This window comes from Fusarium tjaetaba (genome assembly GCF_013396195.1).
Source record: "Fusarium tjaetaba strain NRRL 66243 chromosome Unknown NRRL66243_c0000069, whole genome shotgun sequence".
Lineage (NCBI taxonomy): Eukaryota > Fungi > Ascomycota > Sordariomycetes > Hypocreales > Nectriaceae > Fusarium > Fusarium tjaetaba.
Genome location: NW_023501265.1, coordinates 48,200 through 68,254, shown reverse-complemented (window position 1 = coordinate 68,254; position 20,055 = coordinate 48,200). Strand labels below are relative to the sequence as shown.

The window sequence follows — 20,055 nt, the reverse complement described above, 5'->3', positions numbered from 1 at the left end:
TTAATTCCCATTAGTGATGGGCGAGTCTATCAAATGTCTATAAACGCGGTGCGTTACCATGCTCGCTAAGTTACCTACTGGCCCTTGCCAAGCAACACCAGATTGGCGACGTTCATAATAGCGATAATCAGCCATATCACTACTGCAATGGCGGTAGTATACCATGCATTTCTCATTTTCACATCATCTTCATCATTTCTCTGTCCCGTCATCAGCGTCGACTGTCCTTCAACATGCAGTCGTGCAGGACCAGATCTAACAGTCATGAACTTGTTCCTGCTCGTGAAGTAAATGAGGGGCGCGGTGACAAAGGGCAGAACGATACTCAAAGCTACCTGCGAGCCGTTGAGGGCGGCGTTGAGACCGGACCGGCCTACTGCGCCAGCGATAATTATGCTTGGCGTGATACTGATGCTTCTTGTCATCAAGCGGCGTAGCCAGGGACGCATTTTGACGTTGAGAGCACCTTCACTGACCACCTGGCCGGCAATGGTACAGACAATACCCGCGGTAATGCCGGACAACAGCAGAGCCAATGCAAACAAGATTCCAGCCGCAGGGGAGATTGATGATGCGAGCAAATCATGTATGCTGAAGATATCGGCATCAACGGCGTCTTGATTCCCGTATAAAGAGGCACCGGCAACGATCAGGATAGCCGAGTTGACGAAGAGGGCAAAGGTGAACAGGGCGATGGCGAGTTCGGCGATGGAAGTCTTGAGTGAGGATTGGATAGCTTCAAGCGATGGGATGTAGTATGTCTTTTCCGAGACTTGATTGCCTGTACTGCTCGGAGACGGGCGGGGAGGCACGAGTCCTCGCTTGACGTCGTATTCGCGTAGTCGAGGTTGGACAATGCCTGAGCCTAGGTACAGGCTGTGCGGCATGACGGTCGCGCCTAGAATACCACATGCCTGATACAACCTAAGCTGGTCAGAACAACTCTACTGCACAACTTCTGCTTGGGAACTTACCCTTGTTGCTCGACGATGCTTTTTGAGGGTAAGTAGCCTTTGAACACCTCTCCAACAGAAGTGTTTTGTATCAACGACAACTGGATACAGAAGCATATCACAACTCCCATAACCAGGCAGAGAATAAAGTACTCGAATATCCTCAGACCTCTCATAGACTTGTCTGGGTTGTAGAACAAGAGAATGACCATGACATCTGCGATAGAGATAGCACATCCTGCAACGAGAGGGACTTTGGGGAACAGAAGGTTGAGTGCGATTGCAAAACCGATTACCTGGAATCCTGATGTTAGTAAATGTGCATCAAGGAGTACTCCAAAAACGGCATACCTCAGCGATATCGGTCGCAATAATAGCAATTTCAGCGAATATGTACAGTATAATGTTCAGCCATCGCGGTAGAAATGCTCGACAGGCTTCTGCTAGGTTAAGTCCGCTGACAGTACCTAGCTTGATAGCGAGACTTTGCAGAAAGATAGCAAAGAGGTTAGACAACAGAACAATGAAGAGCAACTTGAATCGGTAAGAGGCACCGGCAGCGATGTCTGTTGAGTAGTTTCCAGGATCAACTAGAAGAGCATTATAAGCCATGAATGAAGATGGGTATAGTAAGCAAGACCTACTATAAGCGACAGCGATGATGAAGCCAGGACCGATGAAGGATAAGAACTTGATCAACGTCTTCTTGCATCGCGAGAGCCAAGCGCTAGAATCTCTTTTGGGCATCGTAGAACATTGCGTCTCTGTAGGTAATATCGCCGGAGTATTTACTTGCGGGTGTCTGTCTTCGAGGCTCTGCTCATCCTGGTTGGCTGAGGACATGATGGTGGCCTTGGCGGTCTTGGTATTGGGCTAGGATCGATTTCGCTTTCTCAGGAGTGAAAAAATGAAAACACGCTATACCTGAATGAGATCACGTGTCGTTCGTGAGACAATCGAGGTGACGCGACTTGAGAGTTAATCCCGGCGAAGAATATGAAAGGGCTTGAGGCATGTTTGTGATGAGCAGTAACACGGTATTCATGATTGGGATTACAAGGTGATTCGAACGTAGAGACCATGGTGATACTCAAGACATATCCATTGGAAGCAGATGCATCTTTTGGCGACACGTTGTCAAAAATGCCAGGATCATCCACATTCACTGTAAATTCCTGTTTCCATATGCCCTTCATTCTGTCATTGACCTTTAGGAAGAGCATTTTAATCACAGAGGCATTATCTTATCATCTGTTAATCGAAACCGTTGAGATTCACGGCGGGTGATTGGAGAAGGCGGAAAGGATAATTCCATTTCCGAATCACCCGCAGATTTCGGAGTGAGTCGGCTGAGCGGAAACGGGTCACTTTCTCCGCATCCGTATCCGAACAGTGCGGATAGCACCTGTCGTGAGAAGCCTAGGCGGGGTTGATAGAACTCCTTGAGTATTAAATTCGCCAATTCTCATGAAATTCTCCGCTAAATGTCTCTGTGCCTCTGAATCATAGTAAAGAGATTAAAAATAATATTAAGGCCTTAGAATCGCCATTCGTTGGAACAATGACGTCACAGCTCTGGTCCACAACTTCATGGGTCGATTCTGGCGATACATGGCATAAACGCCGTGTTCCATATACACAAGATGCAACATACCTACACACGCTCGACATTTGGCAACCAAAATCTGTTCAGGATTCTTCACTCCCGACAGCAGACGTGTTGCCTCAAGGCAAAGGCCCTTGGGTCATCTATATCCACGGCGGGGCATGGCGAGACCCGCTCGTCGACTCTTCGTCCTTCGAAGCAACTGCCCTCAAACTTCTGAGCGACAAAGACACACCTATCGCAGGCGTCGTATCAATCAATTATCCTCTTTCCAGCCATCCCAATCATCCTACGCACCCTGCACCACCTCGCGATTCGTCCGAGCCTGTTGATGCTGCTCGACAAGCGAAACATCCTGATCATATAATCGCTCTGCTCACGGCTATCTCATTTCTGCAAAATGATCTTGGATTAGCTCATGATTATGTCCTGTCAGGTCACAGTTGCGGCGCTACCATGACGTTCCAGACATTGATGAACCCTGATCACTGGCTAGGTGCTGCAAAGGGAATCTCGATTCCAAAGGTAAGGAAGCCAAGAGTCATAGCTCCTCTCAACGGACTATACGATCTCGCTGCCTTTATCAACAACCCACCAGAATCCCACAAACAACTTCAACCACTGTATACCGACTTCACGAAAAACGCTTTCGGCGACGATGAGGCAGTATGGAAAGCTGTCTGTCCTACGAGTGTCACAGACTGGAGCGCAGAGTGGCCTGAAGGCAAGGTCGTTGTGATTGCCCAGAGCAAGGAAGATGGTCTTGTCCCGTATGCCCAGACTGAGCTTATGAAGGAACACCTCAGAAAGACATCAACGCTGGAGATTGTTGAGATGAAAGCTAGCGGTGATCACAACGATCTATGGAAACAAGCCGATGAGATTGTAGACATCATAAAGTGCGCGGTTGGATATCTGACTAAGCTCTGATTATTTAAGGACTTTGATCATTACAACTCAGTTCAAGTCAGGTAGCCAAGCCAGAAACCAAGCAAGTCCAGTCAATGTTAGATAATCCCAACATTCGGCATCTCGCTGCCAACCTTCCACGATCGCATCACCGACGCTACTTCTTCATCCGTAAGCTTGCCTCCCTCTTTGCGAATGTAGTCCCTAAGATACTTCTCAACCTTGTGCGGCACTGTCCACTTGACCTCCCTCATTAACTTTTTCAAATCCCAATCCGATCGCCGCTGGTACCTGTATTCCTTGGCATGCATTGAACGTATGTGCCTATAAGGCATATAACGAAAGAATTCTCTTATATAAAACATTTGCTTTGCCTGTACAGCTTTTATCTGTTCCTCAAATTGAATCGTAGCAGCATCGGCAATATCGGATGGGACGTAGAGACCAAAAGCTGGTTGTGGCCCGACCTTTGGCTGCGAGTCTGTCGGGGGTCTCTGTCGCTGGGTATTGACACAAGCAAATATCTCCCTCCTTTGCCTTCTCGCCATTCGCCGGCAGATGTGCGCTATAGCAGCTTTGTGCGATGGAACAAACGCATATCCAAATGGGATCTTTGAGACGTCTTTTCTAAAGGAGCAGTGATTTATGATCTGTGCGTATGAGTATCGGAAAGGGAATCCATTGAGAAACGAGGGTGAGGCGTAACTGACTTTTTCATTGTCATGTCTGTCCATCAGTCGCACTGGCCTTTCGGCGCGGGCACCTGGGCTGGATGTCTCCAAGGACCTATGTTGAAGACTACATATTGAGATCCGCGCTTGAGGTCGCTTATAGACGAACAAGCTTTGCAAAGAGCGGGCAGGTCTAAAGGCAGACATGTTCCTCAAAGGAGGGTGAATAAAGAGAATTAAAAGTGGAGTGATGAATTGTTCAACGTCGCGATCCCTAATCTGGGAGAGTCAGTGGAGAATCGTTCTTCCAGTCGATATCGAGTTAGCCTAGATCCACAAAAGTTAATCCTCGACCTTCCGCCATCTTTCTACACCTCGAAAGACAGATATGCATAATATATCTTTTCATAATAATTCTCACTCTCTATATAACTTACAGCATTATGTCTTGATATAGTTACTTATTTTAAGACTAGGTGCAATTTCTCTTTAATACCTTCTCGGGCTGACGCGCTTTATAAAATACAATAGGCAGACAAACTGTAAGCTTTAAAGGGCATAGTTAAATCTCTTTCTATTATGTCTATATATCTTATTAAGAGCGCCGCTAGAGGCAGCTGGAGTTAAATCTTTAATTAGGCTATTTCTATTGTTTGGGGCCCCTGGAACAGTTTTATAATCTCTTCTGTCGTCCTCCCCTGAAAGTCCTCGTCCTCTTTCTTTAGATATCCGTTTATATACTTTTCCACCACCATGTCTATATCTCCCTGAGGCTCCATATCCCCCTTACTGTGGAGACTGTACATTTGCTCGATAAATACAGGTTCCATGCAGAAATATTTCTTATTTACCTTAAAGAACCACTGCTCCTTCACAGCCTCGCTTGGTGTTTTCTTTATACATAGATCAGCGACAGCCCGTCCGGACTTTCTATGCGTCCTCTTGATTATGGCGATGAGATGCTGCAAGTCGTTGGCCTTTGTGATGGGTTGGAAATGTGGTGAATGCAGGATGATGTTGATGCAGGGAGTAAAGTCCAATAGTAGGCATCTCAGCCGAGGAAGACTGAAGCTGATCCACTCTGGTTTAGTTCCCACGCCCAATTCAGTGTTGGGCCTGAGTGGTTTTCTTTATTGCCATTCATACTATTGGTACCCTAGACAAGAGCTCAACCTGTGCATCTTTCCAATTTCCCTCATCTATATTAATACAGATCGTAGACTCATTCCTACATTAACCTCCAGCTCGCAATGTATTTTAAATTTCATGCTTGCTTCTAGTAAGAGTTGACGCAATAACAGCTGCACCAACACCACTTCCGGGCGAAAGCAAAAACTTCACATCATGCTCGCCATTAGGTGACAGTTTCTCCCAACCAAGAATCTCACCTAACGCTTTGGACAGCTCGCCTTTGAAATGAGGATGTTTCTCAAACAGAGATCCCTCAACGCCAACATGACATGTCTTGAGATTCCTCTTCAAGCATATCGCTGCTACGCCTGTTGATGAAAGACGCGCCGCGCGGGTTGTTATCAGCGTCGCGACGCTTCTCATGAACTCGAGCTCTTGCAGGTTTGGAGATACTCCGAGCTTGGCGACGGATAAGTCATGCGATATCTTTAAACCTTCCGACGTGTCCCTAGGCCAATTGTCAGTTGAGAGATCTCATAAGTAGAGGATGGATGACGAACTCTTCAATCGCCGACAAAAACGACGAGTCCATAAAATACGGCTCCTGCATCTTGTCCAAGCTCTGCCCCTCCCAAAACGTATCATCCCTCTTCTTAACATCAAGCATAATCAACCGAAACAACTCCCCAAGATACAATCCCGCAACCATCTTCTCAAACGCCTGCTGGCCTTTCCTCGGTGACGCATCATCAATAGCGATGTCAAATGACGTCAAAGGCAAGACAACATGCTCGTTGTCAAAAGCGCCCCATTCGCAATTAATCGCCATGAGTGCTTCGGCGGGAAGCCCTTCCATGTCAAGCTTGGGGATGGATTGGCATCGTTCGAAGTAAGCGCCGTTGCAGCCCGTGCCAAAAACGCAGCCAATTGCGGTCTCGGAGTTGATGTATGCTGAGGCAATCATCGTGGCGGTTGTGTCGTTTGTCACGACTCGGACCTCAAGAGGGAGTTTCTGTTTTCTATTAGTCTCGTAGTCGTACTATGATTGCAGAATGCATACCCTTTTCGCGATGGCATGTCTCAACGACGCCGCTACATCGCGACCTTCACAATCAGAGACATCAAAACCCTTCGTCCACCTCTGAAGAATTCCCTCGTCAATAGTTCGCTGCGTCGTAGGGAAAGAAAAGATGAAGCTCAAGTCGGTGTTCGTTCCAGTCTCAAAATCAGCTGTTTTGAGGAATTCTTCAAGGTGTCCAGCAACGAAATCCCAAAGCCTTTCGGCAGATCCTGTCCTCAATTCTTTAGGTAGTTTGTGCGTGACTTGGCTGACTTTGAAGCCTGACTTTTCGTCGGTTAATTCAACGGAGAAGACTCTGAGGTTCGTGCCGCCGAGATCTAGGACGAGATATTTTCCTGTTTCGTGACCAGTTGGTTGTTGCATTACCCATGTTGGGTTCATAGGCTGTTAACGATTAGTCGACGCGTCACAATGGCGTAAATCTAACACTTACGATGCTGCCACCCTTGACACTCAACCCTACATCGATCTTAGCTTTCATTTCTCATGTGAGTAACTCGGGTTATACCTTTATCTAACTCATCAATAAAATGGTTGGTGATATGCTTGAGCTTTGCGGTATCAACCGTAAAGTCTCGCTCAAGCTCTTGAAGATAAGATTCGAGGTTCGCCATTATTACGTCACTAGAAACTTAGACAGAAATACCATCAGGAAGATCAAACACCAGCACAAGGTTTCTCATAAGCTTATATACAATTATCTACGGCCGCTAACGCATTAATCGATCCAAACGACGTTGTCGGCCCGGAACAGTTACAGCTGTCAATTCACATCTAACAGTGATCTCGTGATGACGATAGGTCCACTTTAGGATTGATGGAACGTTCTGTAACTTGCTTTATCTTTCTCTAGTCGCTTCGTTGTGGTTCCAAAGGCCCGGTCCGATGACTCCGGTGCAAAAGCTCCGGTTATCTTGATACCCTAGACTATTAGCTCATGCTCTCATCAGAGGTAAAAAATCGGGCTGGGACATCCTTGCTAGTGAACTCGCTTCGGCATAATCGTAATTGGTTCATCTTGTGAAACTTTGAAGATAAAAAACTACGTATAGTTGATGTGGTAATGACTGTGTTTTGCCTCTGTCTGATGTCATCTTTCTGTTTCAACATTCTGACCAAATCGTATCTAAACTGAACATAAATAGCACACTTAAATACGATTAGTGGGGCCTTGACATACAGATCACCGAGCCTCTCGCCCAAAAGCTTAGGCAGCTTGCCCAAACTTGACAAGGCCTTTCCCCACCCAAAACCAAGTATTAATAAAAGTCTGTTGGACGTCCTCTCCGCCATCACGGTCCTCGTTCCACTCTGGTGAAGACCACTTGTTATGCACATCGTTCCACTGTTGCTTGCCATCCCCTCGGGGTCAGGAAAACAGCGGAACGGCTTACACCAAAAATCGCTGATCTCCCACCAAAGCCCGTCCGCTGTATTTCCTCACCCCCTAGCATCCTTGGGCTTACTGGGATTCCAGTCTTCTTCGGGTGATTCTGTGTCTGGAAACGGCTTCTCCGCTTGAAGGACTCTCCCCTTGAGCAAGGATATTGAAGGTTTTGAGGTTATCTTCAGACATCTTAGCTGGTGGGCCTTGCATGAGGATACCCATCATAAGCTTCAAACTGCCGGAGTTAATGTCGAGCAAATCGTGGATACTTTTACCTTCATTGCTCTTGGTAGGATCCTGACTCTCATCATCTGTTCCGTCTTGTTAGTAAACATCTAATATGGACTTCCTTTAGACTTACGTCTGGCCCAAAGACCTGCTGGCACCGGCTTGTACTCCTGTGTCATGCCCCATATCGCACGGGCATTACCATCTTGAGTCATCACAATGTTCATATCTGACTTAGCCATAGCCTCCTTGAGGTGCATTGGCCGAACGTAGATGGTAGGACCCTTCGAAGAGACCGAGTTGACTACATTCTTCTCTTCATCAAAATACTTGGCATCTTCGACTGACATCTTGCAACCAACAACGAATGAGAATGATCCTGCACGAACAACCCACTCTTCATTCTGCTTTCGATAACTAGAAGAACTATTGTTCAGAAATCCCGAGTTGGCGAGGAAGGTATGTCCTTGACTGGGATCTTCAGGCAAAATCTTTCCTTCGCACTCAGCGATCATGCGCGCTCCTTTCATGCCGACTGTCTCGTTTCCTGCTGTTGACCACTAGCCTGAAGAACTATATGGTTGAATTCCTCAATATTGGCCTCCTTCTCATCGTGCTTTTCCGAACTGAAGTTGATGTCAACCTTGGCCACCTTGATATCGACGTGCACTCAACCAGCAAGCGGCGGTCCCCACACAGACAAGTCTGCCCCAATCTCAACATGTAAACAAGAAGTCGATGTTAAAGAGAACGCCAACGCAGATGCCTGCATTGGACGTGAAGTGGAAAGGCTTGTAGTTGATGAGGAAGTTCGCAATAGCGTCAAACCAAGCTTCGTGTGTGAGGCGCGTGATGTGAGCCATCAGCTGTGGGGACTATCAACTCAAATTGGGGCCAGCACTAAAAGCTGCGTGCAATCTTCCGCCATCATACAGACCTTGGGCGCTATCGCGAAGTATGCCTCGCCAGATAGACTGAGATGGCTTCCGAGAGACCAACTAATGCCTAAGCGCGGTGGACACGGCCAAGCCATCTGTCTGGGATTCTGAAGGCTTGATGATAACTACCTAGGGTGAAGACGAAGCTGCTAACGAGCGACTTGTCAGCATGCGTGGCGTCGAAACAATAGTATGACGCTAAACCTCCTGTGAGATAGCAGTTGGGGTCCAGAATGAACGACTTGGGCGATAGTTGGACTTCCACTTTCATGGTTCTGTAGTCAAAGTTAACTGTAACACCAATGTCAAGCTCAACGTGAGCAAATCTGATAGGAGACTTAGCATTCGGAATATCAACCAGAGCAACGGCGTAGATACCCAGCTTGACAGATTGGCCAAACATGACCACGACAGCGTCGAGAGAGATCATCTGGAAGGCATCGATCTTCATACCCACAGCTACCCAGTACGTATCATCCCGCGGCGCGAACCCACCCCCAGCCTCAGACCGGGGATTTGTAAGCTTCTCAAGCGTCTCGAGTGCATCGCCAGCAGCTCAACTGAGCTGCGATTGGTAAATGAGAGGGAGATTGCCCTTATCCTCACCGTCCTCGACAGGCTCGAAGCGGCAGGGTATATCGAGGCTCTTGGCCTGAATCGACTCGATCGATCAATGGCATGACAGGATAAGCAGTCGTCGAGTCAGTCGGTGCATCCTTCGGCTTACAGAACAGCTGATATAAAGGTGATACATAAATCGAGTTAAGTGAGACTTTAATCTCCCAGGCGTGCACCTGTCCTTCGCTATAAGATCATGGCAAACAGTTTCACGCTCGGATTATTCGATTGCATTCCTGGTTAAGACTTCAAAAACTCGAACTTCACTCACCCTCCGCACCAGCAGCGCTTGGCTGCTGGTTGGTGCCTCGAGGCTGATAAGTTGGAGGTATCTATTAGTAGGGAGTTCGTCGTTGGCCCGAAGTACCAAGACTACTCTAAGCCTGAAGAAGATTGGCAAAGGGTCATAATACTTCCAAGCGCTCAATATGCCCGATGCCGGAAGCGGCATAACCTCCTCGATTTTACATTGCTTCAAGAGAGTATTGGCATATAACCAAGCTTGCAAGCGACGCCATAAGCAGAAGGCAAGAATTTCCAGATATACTGGTTTGTACATGTCATGAAATAGGGTGTGCAGAAAAGAGCTGATAAACGCGGGCTAGCGATGTAAGTTGGTAGATCAAGATAACCACGAATTAAGATCAGCGCTTACGGCTGAGCTACCCTTGCAGTACCCTTGCACCTTAACATTGTGCGGTGACGTCTTCCTCAGGGCCAGGTGGTGTATAAATATTCATTTTTGTTCGGCCATTAGCCACATCTTCCAGGCAGCTTTATGTGACCAATATTTTGCACCTACACCTACTTTCTGAACGCAACATCCCTTCAATCACCGATATCTACCATGAGTAATCACACCAAAGTCGTCGACGGTGTCGTCGTCACCAACACTGACGTTAGCCGCTCCTCATAGTCACATTTCAGCTCCTTAAGGATTATCTGACAGCTCAGCAGATACCCCCTCCTAGAGACTGGACAAACGTATATGATGAGATTGGTGGCGACATGCGCTGGAACGAAGAGGTGGAAGCGACGGTAAAAAGCCGGGGCCTCGATGGAGATATCCAGCCATTCTACGGCAAATGCTCTTATAGGGGGGAGGCCCTCTTCTTGATGCAGGTGGGCGGCCAGGACTTCTTCTTCTGGAATGCTCTCGACGATTCTATGTACCGTGTCAACGGAAACTTAAGTCTCGAAAAGATTGTGGCAGGTCTTGATGAAGAGGGATTAAATGCATTTGAACTAGGAGCTCTGAGAGGGGACAAGTCTACATCCATGACACTGGCCATCTTACTAGTAGAGATCAGAAGTTTTCTTCCTATGAACGTAAAGCTCCTTCGAAAGTGCAATAATAATGACTGTGTAATAGACCACTTGGACTATATGAGCCCTGAGATGTGCTCCTTCCCCAAGGCGCACTGACATTGGCCTTATCTATCAGTCTGGCCATACCATCTTGAGCTTAGTCGTTTACATGTGACATCACTAGCCCGAGCCGTGTATATAAGTGTCCCTCGATCAGCTTTTTCCCCATCACAATTTCGACTCTACTACTCATCAGCCATCACACTCTACTGCCTGACCCTCATCCATCCTACATACACCTCTGCTGCCCAACATGAGTCAATACACCACAATTTCCGACGGCGTACTGATCACCGACAATGGGGTATATCATGACCTTCCCTTTCCCTCAGCGCCCTGACTAACCGGCGAGATTTTAGATCCCACCGCCAGCCAACTGGGTCAACTCTTACGAGGAGATGGGAGGGGATATGCTTTGGGCCCAGGGCGGTCAAATTGAAGATGAGGTACGCGGCCGTGGCATTGACGGGGATATCAGGCCTCACTACGGAATGGCACCCTACACGGGAGAAGCACTCTACCTCTTCGAGGTCGGCAGTGGCAAGTTCTTTTTCTACAATGCCATTGATGGGACCATGCTGCAGGTCAACGATCCGAGTGACCTAAAAAGCATTGTTGATATCCTTGACGACGAGAACAAGGGCCTACCCGCACTTGACATTGAAGAAGTCTAGCTCTGCGATTGAGTGCATGTAGACAAAATTTCAATATCAAGAGAATGTACCGACCAGACAATCGTCATGCATTGTGATTCAAGAAGGAGGGGGGAAATCGCTCCAACAACCAGGCTTTGACTCCCTTGACTTTAGACGCTTCCGCTCTTATCAGATTATGCGGTAAGATTTCATATGCCAAGTAGTCAATAATATATGTACGCTAGTCTCCTTCAGTCCAAAATGTCAAAATCTTGGCAAGGAGCGGCACGGCACGTTCTCAACGACGGGCTGTTATCAATCCTCCCTTATTGCCTCATCATGGAGCTTTGACCTTTTGTTCCAGCTGAGCTCGCGATTTAGGAAGAGATCTGCCAATATTTCTTGGTTGTCGATCATAAAAGCTGCATATTGGAGCGGGGTTCCAAGACATTATGACCTAAAATAGGAAATAGTTTAAGCTATCAACAGGCTTGTTGACAGCTGAAGTAATGCGTGCGGTGCACTAAGAGCAAAAGAGCAGCGCCTGCAGATACCGGCTTGACTGTAACCCGGGACTAGTGAAGTCGCTAGTTACGCTGTTTTTGGTTCATTGGGTAAGATACGCAGCATGACAAAGAGGCAAGAGAATCATTCGGCAGCGGGCTAGGGGGGGAAAGAAAACTCAGGACCTGACTCTGAGGGATGAAAATATTAGGTAAATTTAGCCTAAGCTTAGGGTGCCCTTAGCCAAGTTTATTTTAACACCTTATGCTAAGGTTTAGTATTTTCATGCCCCTTGAGGGCGGGTTAGGACTGATGTAGTGAGCTTACCACAGTCCTTCTCTACGTGGCTTTGCCTGGTAACCCGGCTAGGTGTTCTCTGCTGACCTAAGCTCTCAGCCACAAGTTTCAACTGCAAATAAATGACAACTGGATACTAACTATATATAACAATGACCCAAAGTCGAGGTTCAACTTTTATGACTACTAGGCAGTGGAATTATTGAGGTCAATTGATTGTATAGGTCGGCCATTCTGGATATGAGTAACAGCATTGGGGTAAAGAAAGCTGTAACAATTGTTTAAACTTAGCATACTGGAGAGGAACATGAGCAGGTGCAATTAAATAAAAAAGGTCGAGAACATGCAATACTTAAAACTGTCATAGCTGACTATTTGCTTTTCCTCATTATAGCTGGCCAACTACTTCATTTAGGGGCTCGTAGTAGAGTGAAATGAGATTTATATTGGATATGGTAAGATATAGTGTTTAGTGCTTCATAACAATGGTTAGGTAAAATTGCTGAGATGCGAAAAAGAGACCCGAGAAACCCTCACGTTCTCAATACATGTTGAACATAAACAATTTAGCCACACGCCTTAAGATCCAGTTCGCCATTTTGGCCTGTGTTGAGTGGTTCTTTACAGACCCCAAGCATATTGCTTCTCCGCAGCGATAATCTTCTGCGCGGCTGTCTCGGCGACACCATACACGGCCGTCTGAATATGGCCCGACAGCTGAACAGGAATAATACTAACATCAACCACGCGCAGGTTCTTCGTGCCATACACCTCCAAGTTCGAGTCGACAACACCGCCGTCCTTCTTGGGAAGCATCGCGCATGTACCGACAGGATGGTAGAAACTGTTAACTGTCTTGACGACCCAGACACGCAATTGAGCATCTGTCCTCTTCCCCAGGCCTGGTTCAAACTCTGCAGCCCATACAGATCGCAAAGGCTCGGTCTCGGCGACTTTGCGGGCAAACTTGGCACCTTCAATGAGTGCTTGTATGTCGTACTCGTTGTTGAGGTACTTCAGGTCGATAATCGGCTTACCCGTTACATCTTTCCCGCTGACGTGAACACTTCCGCGACTCATGGGACGCATGATGGAGGAGAAGATGGTGATGAAGTTGGGAGAAGTACCGGAATAGCCCTGAGCACCAACGTAGTTGGCTTCTAGGAGGAGCTCCAGCTGGGGAATAGAAGGGTCGCTTAGATACTCGAGCTTCTTTTTGTCCACGACAGTACCATTTTTAGCAAAGCCGTCCTTCACAAGTCGCTTCATCTTTTTTTGCACGTCATTGCTGACCTGGGCCCAGTTGAGAAAGGCGTAGGCGCTGCTTGTATAGTCATACCACGATACTTTGTTCTCAAGCCATAGTTTGAACTGCTCTTTTGCCAATGCGCCATCTGGTTTGAAGATCATCTGATCGAAGGACTCGTAACCCTCCTTCAGGATGTACGTATTGGAGGTTCGAAGGTGGTCTTGGTAATTTTCGCCAACGCCTGGAAGGTTAAGCAATTTCTTGACTCCTGCTTTGGCAAGAACCTTGGTCTGTCCAATTCCGGACAACTCAAGCAGTCCTGGACTCTGAATAGAACCCGCCGAAAGGATGACCTCCCTGCGGACCTTGATTGTAGAGCCATCTTGAAGAGCGATACCAGTAGCAACCAAACCCTTACTCTTCTTAGACGAAAAGAGCACTTTGGCGACTTGGAAATTCGTCTTGACTTTCAGATTTGGCCCAGCCTTTGGCAGGTAGCTGTTGGCACTGTATGACCGGGTGTAGTTGGTCACGTCAATGTTGGTAGGTTGAAACATGACTCCAACAGGGTTTCCACCAAGAGATCCTCCGTCATTGATTGGGACACCCAACTTATTGACGGTAGACTGCCATGGCTTCAGGACATCAGGGACGATGCGATTGTAGGTAGAGCTGATGGGACCAGAGTGACCATGGACGTCACCATCGTTGCCCGTGAAGTTCTCCGACTTCTTCATACCAGTAATCATAGTATGCCAATTCCAGCCTGGACTTCCGAGCTCACTCCAGGCGTCGTATTCAGCGGATGCAGCTCGGTCATAGCATAGGAAGTTCATAGCAGATGAGCCGCCGAGAACCTTGCCGCGGTTGACGCTAATGGATCGTCCGTTGAGGCTAGGCTGGGCGATGGAACTAAAGTTCCAATCGAGCGATGATCCCAAGATTGAACCACGCATTCCTGGTACGTTGATGCGCACATCGTCTAGAGCTGAAGGGCCTGCTTCTAGAAGAAGGATCTTAGACTTGGGAAGGCCAAGGCTCAGGCGGGTGGCGAGGGCTCCTCCAGCAGTGCCACCTCCTACAATGATCTAGATAGCATCAAGGTTAGCAGTGCTTGGGCGACTACTATGATGCGGAAGAACTTACATAGTCATAAGTCTCGGTAGCAGCGACGGCTGTCACAAAGCCAGATATGATCCAGGTGCAGAGCTGCATCTTTGGTTTCAACAGTATAATTCAGTTTCAGAAGCAAAGAGACTTGGGCTCGCTGCCACGACATCTCAACTTTCGTCAGCCATTTTGTACGTGTAGACCCTTGCTGCATTGTCAGAGTCCCTGCATTACCCCATGTTGCTAAACCCCGCCGGATATTCGAGCTGCCTAATTTACCATCACAATCATACCCTGGGACAGTCCGGATCCCTTCTGGACCGAAGATGTAGAACTTATGCCCGGATTAGGTAAAGCCAAGTAATACCTCTAATAATAGTAGTACATCGTAAGAGACATATAATAGCCATAAAAATAAGTCTTGCAGATAATGCCATTTATAGATCATGGTTGCTAAAATCTGACCTTACGATTATTACGTATAGTAACTTGGTACGTACTAATGATATAAAAACGTCTCTCTTTTCCGCACTAACGGCCCGGGCAAGCGAAGCCATTTCTATAGATTTCAACTTCTATTAAGATCAAGGGTCAATACTAGGTTGTAAAAGACGCAATCAAAACACCATCACCGTTTAAACAACCTAATCGGGCGGGGGAAATCTTATTTATTGTGACTGCAAGTAACCAATTAGACCGCAGTTCCTGGTACACCGCTATTGCGGGCCGTTAACAGGCTACTTATGCCTCGACCTCAGTCCCTGCCTCGACGAAGGGTTGTACGCCGCAAAGAAGAGACAAAACAAGGGAAGCGCAGCAAGCAGCATTGAGGCGTAGCTAGACGCGCAAAAGTGAGCTGTTCACAGATTGAAAAAGCTTCATCAAGCAGCTAGAGTGGTGGAGGGCTTGAAGCAAGTCTTGATTTATGATATTAGATACTGTATGTATTCAACCCTCTATAATTAAACTCTACTAGTAACAGTCTTTTCCCAAAGCTCCTCTATAAATTCTCGACCAGTAGTCCCCATCGGCCAAGCTACCCTTCGTAACGTCCCCTTTGCTTGTGACCAAGTCGTGATTCCTAGCGTCGTTGCTTGCTGCTTCAAAGCATCCGCGAAGAACTGTCTGGCTGACAACAATCCTCTGTCTTGCTCGTTATGTTTCAGGGCTCGTAAGGAGCCAATAAGGCCTACCAATGTCTGCCACAGCAGAAACGCCTCGTTCTTTTGTGCGTCCTTCGAGGTGATGATCTTGGCGACATCGTGTTGGAGTAACGTAACACCGTATTTGTGAATGCGCTTGTCGACATACTCCAGCGCCCCGAGAACATCCTGCATATAAAAGATGGAGGCGATAGTCAATCCGCACCATGGTCCGACGAATGATGATGGAGTCATATGAGGACTCTCTTCTTTCTTACCAGGTACGGAAATAGATTCGATGTGTGCCGTGACATATTCTCCCAGTACCCTCGACGCCGGCCCTTTGCGCCAGAACCCTTCAAACTTGCCATCAGCTGTTTCTGTACCCGTATTTTTGAACATACAATCCTGTGCAGCCGTAAAGTCCCGTATGGAGTTGATGATTATTTTCCCGTCTGCGTTGTTCAGCCGTGCGCCCTGCGGCAGTGGGCTGAAGAAGAATGGGAATAACCGAATGGCTTGGAGTTTGAGACCGAGGTTCTCCATGGCTTCGCTCATGTGCCATGTATGCGATAACTTGAGTAGGTTTCGACCTGGTATAGCATCGAGACTGTTGCCGTGGCCGCCAGTTCGACAAATGCCGCTGAGTAAGCTCTTGAGGCCAGTGATGTAGACATACGACCTATGGTAATGCGTCAGAAAGAGGGAAAATGCATCGAGATGGATGGGTTCATGGTGACTCACATGACGAAATAGCGGTTTGCTAGTTCTCGGTCGGTGGAACAGCAATCAGAACGTGTCGGGTCACTTCTTTCAGGTCGCGCAGTCTCAATCAGCGCAAGGATGCCACTGATATGAGTCTCAGCAGCAACAAGCTCCCCATGACATGCCTGAGACTCTCATTTAGCAAGATACTTCCGAAGAGGAGCATATAGCACGGTGCCTTACCTCTGTGAAAGCCAACGTGGCCATTTCTCTAATAATCGCAGCCTCAAGTTTGTAGTCTCCCGATGCGATCCAACGATTTATGACACGCATGACCTCGATTTTATGATACAAGAAGGTGGATTCGAATGTAGCGAGGTCGCCGAATTGGAAGGAGAAATGCATGCCAGCCATGAGGATGGCACTTCGGAGTGCGCATGGGTTGTCTGTCATACGCGCGAGACTATTTCGGTAAGCGACGAATGTCGAGATCGACGGGTATACTCACTATTCAGTACCCGGTACTTTTTGTGTCGTTCTTAGCGTCCGGCTCGATTCAAACACTAAATAGAGTCAGCAACTCCACAAGAATACAACTGTTCATGGCAACTGGCAGTATTGAAACAACTCATGAGATCTAAGCGGCATGGCAACAGCCAACTTATTAAACCCGGTATCACGGTTAAGACAGCTTAAGCGAGGAGGAACAGTCGTCTTCTTCAAGCAAGCCATCTCCTTAGTCTTGGCCGGCTGCTCAATCTCCCACGGTGTTTGATCCCAGGGACGAGCCTCCTTCTGCTGCGCCCTCCGTTCCCTCAACGGAATCTTGGGAGGCGCATAAACACAGGTCCTCTGACCCTTGACACAGTTGTGACTACGTTTTCCCCATTAGTAACCGGATCCCAGCTTACAGTGGGGGCCAAGGATTCGGGATCAGCCATACCATTGCGGTCGCTGCTCGTCACATCGTTTCCGGCGGGTCCGGCAGTTGGAGCAGCCTGTTCGACTTCGCGTGTGGAACTGGCGTACTCGAGAGTCCGATTCTGGCGTTGACGAGTTCTCTTTTTCGGAGTTTGAAGACATTTTCTTGGGAATTTATTGAAGAGATAAGGATGAGTATTGAGTTAGCCTAACAGGGCGTTGGTGATGGGGACAAGGTGGCGCGTCAGCGCTAACCCGGCTTTTGAGATGATTACTCAGCTGTCCAGAAGAGCCAATCAGAAAAGTTACGGAAATATTTCGTGGTTTCGGTGCGGAGATACTGACTCGGGGGAAGGTAACCTAGACCGCGGGATTAAGAAACACGACTCAATGACTTTCGTGTCACGTAATACGACTCTGCACTCATTGTATCTATTTCGGATAAAGGTGCTACAGTTGAGATGACACTTAAACAGGATTCATGTCTTCTATCGTTGCTTTGGTTGTACTGAAAGCTCATCTATTAATGGATTCCATTTCTCACATTACTCCAACAGCATAACTAGTGTCAGATCAATCCCCGGCACTGGCACCCAAAATGTGATTCAGATGCCTTCTCGAGAAGTCGCTTTCGATTCCAAACCCGTCTCCCTATACGAGATGCTGACCTCCTGGGTTCTCATAATATTACCCTTGGTAGAGCTCTGGAGAAGTATTGCCTCGTCACTATCGTTTTTACTCGCTAGTATGCTGGCCTCAATCTTGGTGAGGTTGCTTCCCTTCCCGTCATCAGCCGTGTTGCCTCGAAGAGAACCAAGAGGGTAGGCGGAGTTGTTTGCGTAAATTGAGTCGTCGTGTTGTTGATAGCCTGCGGAACTCGATTCCTGGTTTCGGATCTTCTTGTAGAGCGGACGCAAGGCTGGAAGGGTGAGGCAGACGATGGTGGCTGTGACTTCGCTGGCGGTCCAGATGGCCGAGTCAGAGATAGCGTCTATTGTCGCATCAGTTAGTTCACGGGACTATTTGTCACGACGATTCTGCTTACAGAGATAATCTTATGAGTTACTCAGAGACGTTAATCCTGTTGTTCTAAATACTCCACAGATACCAGCGCTATCCTTTGTCAGCTCTCGCTTGCTCAGAGTGAAAGGTGTATGAACTCACAAGACGCCCATAGAGACCAATCAGAGCGATACTCAATGCGATCTGGGCCCAGAACACTCCGATTAGCAGACCGCCCTTGCCTCCAACTCCGGCTTCTTTGTACATCTTATGAGGCCTCTGTCGAAAACGGAGAAGAAAAAGAAAGAATAACAATGAGCGACGAGAAAGAGAACGCGGAAGTCTTGTGCCAAAAGACTCGTGGTTGTTTTATTTCCAATGCGTGCCCGCCCCTATAACCGGACATTACTCGCGGCGCGGGATGGTCATGGCTTGAAGTAGGATTTTAGAGCCAACAAATTCCCCTACCTTGTTAAAAATGTGCGTCTGCGGGCTTGTATTAAAATTCGTTAGTGTATCCGGTTATAAGCATCCCGCCGCTATATCGATGACTATGGGTACTTGGCTCTGGTTAGTCAACGCCGGGGAGACTGCCGGGACGGGATGGGAACGTCGGCCGATTGGGGTCGCACTGAAGATTCTGGGTCGAAGAGGGAACTCTTACATACGCGCAATCTCGTTGTCTTGGTCAGCCCTGCGGTCTAGACTCGCCCTACGAGGAGAAGATCATCGTTATCACTGAGTTGCCTCAAGATGTGAGGATCGCTTACTTGGTTTGTGAGGTTGCTTATCAGTCACATTCCACCTCTTCAAAAACTCTCGGATACTAATGCAGTGCCTCTTTTGATTCTTAGGGTCACGGACACTTGAATGCTGGGCTTCGAAATGAGGTGAGGGGGGCGAATGTTGGTGGGCATCCTATATTTACTTCTGTGACGGAGGCTGTCGCGTTTGGATGGGGCTAGCAAGCCCGGAAGAACTAGCACACTTGGCAGTAGTGGTTGGAAGAGGACCAATGTCGCAACGAGACGGTATTTTAGCTAATCCTGACAAAGCTGAATGCAGGGTTGGTGAAATGGAATAAGTGTTTCCAGGGACCAAGATAAAGAGTTCGTAATTGTAGCACTGAAGTAGTCTAAGGAGCTGTTGAAGCATGGGAAAGGAGCATGCAGGCGGTCCGAGATACGAATATGCACGAAAACCACCGTAGTTGAACCTGGCGTAGGACCCTTGAGATTTATCACTGCATGAACATGGTGATTGATTCACTGCCGTGGTTACTGGGAGTACAACCTTGATGTATGCTTACCATTTGACTTTTAAGCTTCTATATATATAACATCATATCGCGAAGCGGTACTCTGATCGAGATGCAACTGTCATCGCAGTAATCATTACTTCACGTACGTTTGCAAGGCCTTTGAGCTTGGCAGTTTAAGTAGTGGGCTATAGCGCGAGGATCCTCCTCTTTTAGCAGACACATCTACTTGGCAGTCGGGAGGCAAACCCTTGATATCAACTATTGGGGACGGCACATCCGACCAACACCTTTTGGAATGAACTCACCAGTTGTAGGACACGCATTACTCCTTACTGTAGC

At 47.7% G+C, this 20,055-nt stretch overlaps 8 protein-coding genes across 8 annotated transcripts; 3 read left to right on the top strand and 5 right to left on the bottom strand.

The window, feature by feature from the left end:
- Positions 1 to 74: 74 nt before the first annotated feature.
- On the bottom strand, positions 75 to 1,796 carry FTJAE_3572 (manganese transporter; the record flags this gene model as incomplete). Its single annotated transcript, XM_037349884.1, has 4 exons — positions 75 to 924; positions 975 to 1,249; positions 1,305 to 1,543; positions 1,598 to 1,796. 4 exons carry the CDS (start codon positions 1,794 to 1,796, stop codon positions 75 to 77), a joined length of 1,563 nt encoding a protein of 520 aa, XP_037209235.1.
- Positions 1,797 to 2,514: 718 nt separating this feature from the next.
- FTJAE_3571 (kynurenine formamidase) lies at positions 2,515 to 3,489 on the top strand (the record flags this gene model as incomplete). Its single annotated transcript, XM_037349883.1, has 1 exon — positions 2,515 to 3,489. One exon carries the CDS (start codon positions 2,515 to 2,517, stop codon positions 3,487 to 3,489), a length of 975 nt encoding a protein of 324 aa, XP_037209234.1.
- A 1,907-nt stretch (positions 3,490 to 5,396) lies between these two features.
- Positions 5,397 to 6,965, bottom strand: FTJAE_3570 (hexokinase; the record flags this gene model as incomplete). Its single annotated transcript, XM_037349882.1, has 5 exons — positions 5,397 to 5,778; positions 5,831 to 6,282; positions 6,331 to 6,735; positions 6,785 to 6,810; positions 6,860 to 6,965. The coding sequence occupies 5 exons, from the start codon at positions 6,963 to 6,965 to the stop codon at positions 5,397 to 5,399; spliced, it is 1,371 nt and encodes a 456-aa protein (XP_037209233.1).
- An 848-nt stretch (positions 6,966 to 7,813) lies between these two features.
- On the bottom strand, positions 7,814 to 9,334 carry FTJAE_3569 (transcriptional activator srcap; the record flags this gene model as incomplete). Its single annotated transcript, XM_037349880.1, has 3 exons — positions 7,814 to 8,049; positions 8,100 to 8,513; positions 9,034 to 9,334. 3 exons carry the CDS (start codon positions 9,332 to 9,334, stop codon positions 7,814 to 7,816), a joined length of 951 nt encoding a protein of 316 aa, XP_037209232.1.
- Positions 9,335 to 10,369: 1,035 nt separating this feature from the next.
- On the top strand, positions 10,370 to 10,947 carry FTJAE_3568 (uncharacterized protein; the record flags this gene model as incomplete). The annotated part of the gene is made up of 2 exons (XM_037349879.1): positions 10,370 to 10,420; positions 10,480 to 10,947. 2 exons carry the CDS (start codon positions 10,370 to 10,372, stop codon positions 10,945 to 10,947), a joined length of 519 nt encoding a protein of 172 aa, XP_037209231.1.
- Positions 10,948 to 11,143: 196 nt separating this feature from the next.
- Positions 11,144 to 11,564, top strand: FTJAE_3567 (uncharacterized protein; the record flags this gene model as incomplete). The annotated part of the gene is made up of 2 exons (XM_037349878.1): positions 11,144 to 11,194; positions 11,250 to 11,564. 2 exons carry the CDS (start codon positions 11,144 to 11,146, stop codon positions 11,562 to 11,564), a joined length of 366 nt encoding a protein of 121 aa, XP_037209230.1.
- A 1,383-nt stretch (positions 11,565 to 12,947) lies between these two features.
- FTJAE_3566 (GMC oxidoreductase) lies at positions 12,948 to 14,790 on the bottom strand (the record flags this gene model as incomplete). Its single annotated transcript, XM_037349877.1, has 2 exons — positions 12,948 to 14,663; positions 14,722 to 14,790. 2 exons carry the CDS (start codon positions 14,788 to 14,790, stop codon positions 12,948 to 12,950), a joined length of 1,785 nt encoding a protein of 594 aa, XP_037209229.1.
- Positions 14,791 to 15,647: 857 nt separating this feature from the next.
- Positions 15,648 to 18,722, bottom strand: FTJAE_3565 (sterol regulatory element-binding ECM22; the record flags this gene model as incomplete). The annotated part of the gene is made up of 9 exons (XM_037349876.1): positions 15,648 to 16,509; positions 16,572 to 16,717; positions 16,776 to 16,995; positions 17,041 to 17,095; positions 17,213 to 17,390; positions 17,444 to 17,575; positions 18,122 to 18,444; positions 18,551 to 18,566; positions 18,618 to 18,722. The coding sequence occupies 9 exons, from the start codon at positions 18,720 to 18,722 to the stop codon at positions 15,648 to 15,650; spliced, it is 2,037 nt and encodes a 678-aa protein (XP_037209228.1).
- Between the last annotated feature and the right edge of the window lie 1,333 nt (positions 18,723 to 20,055).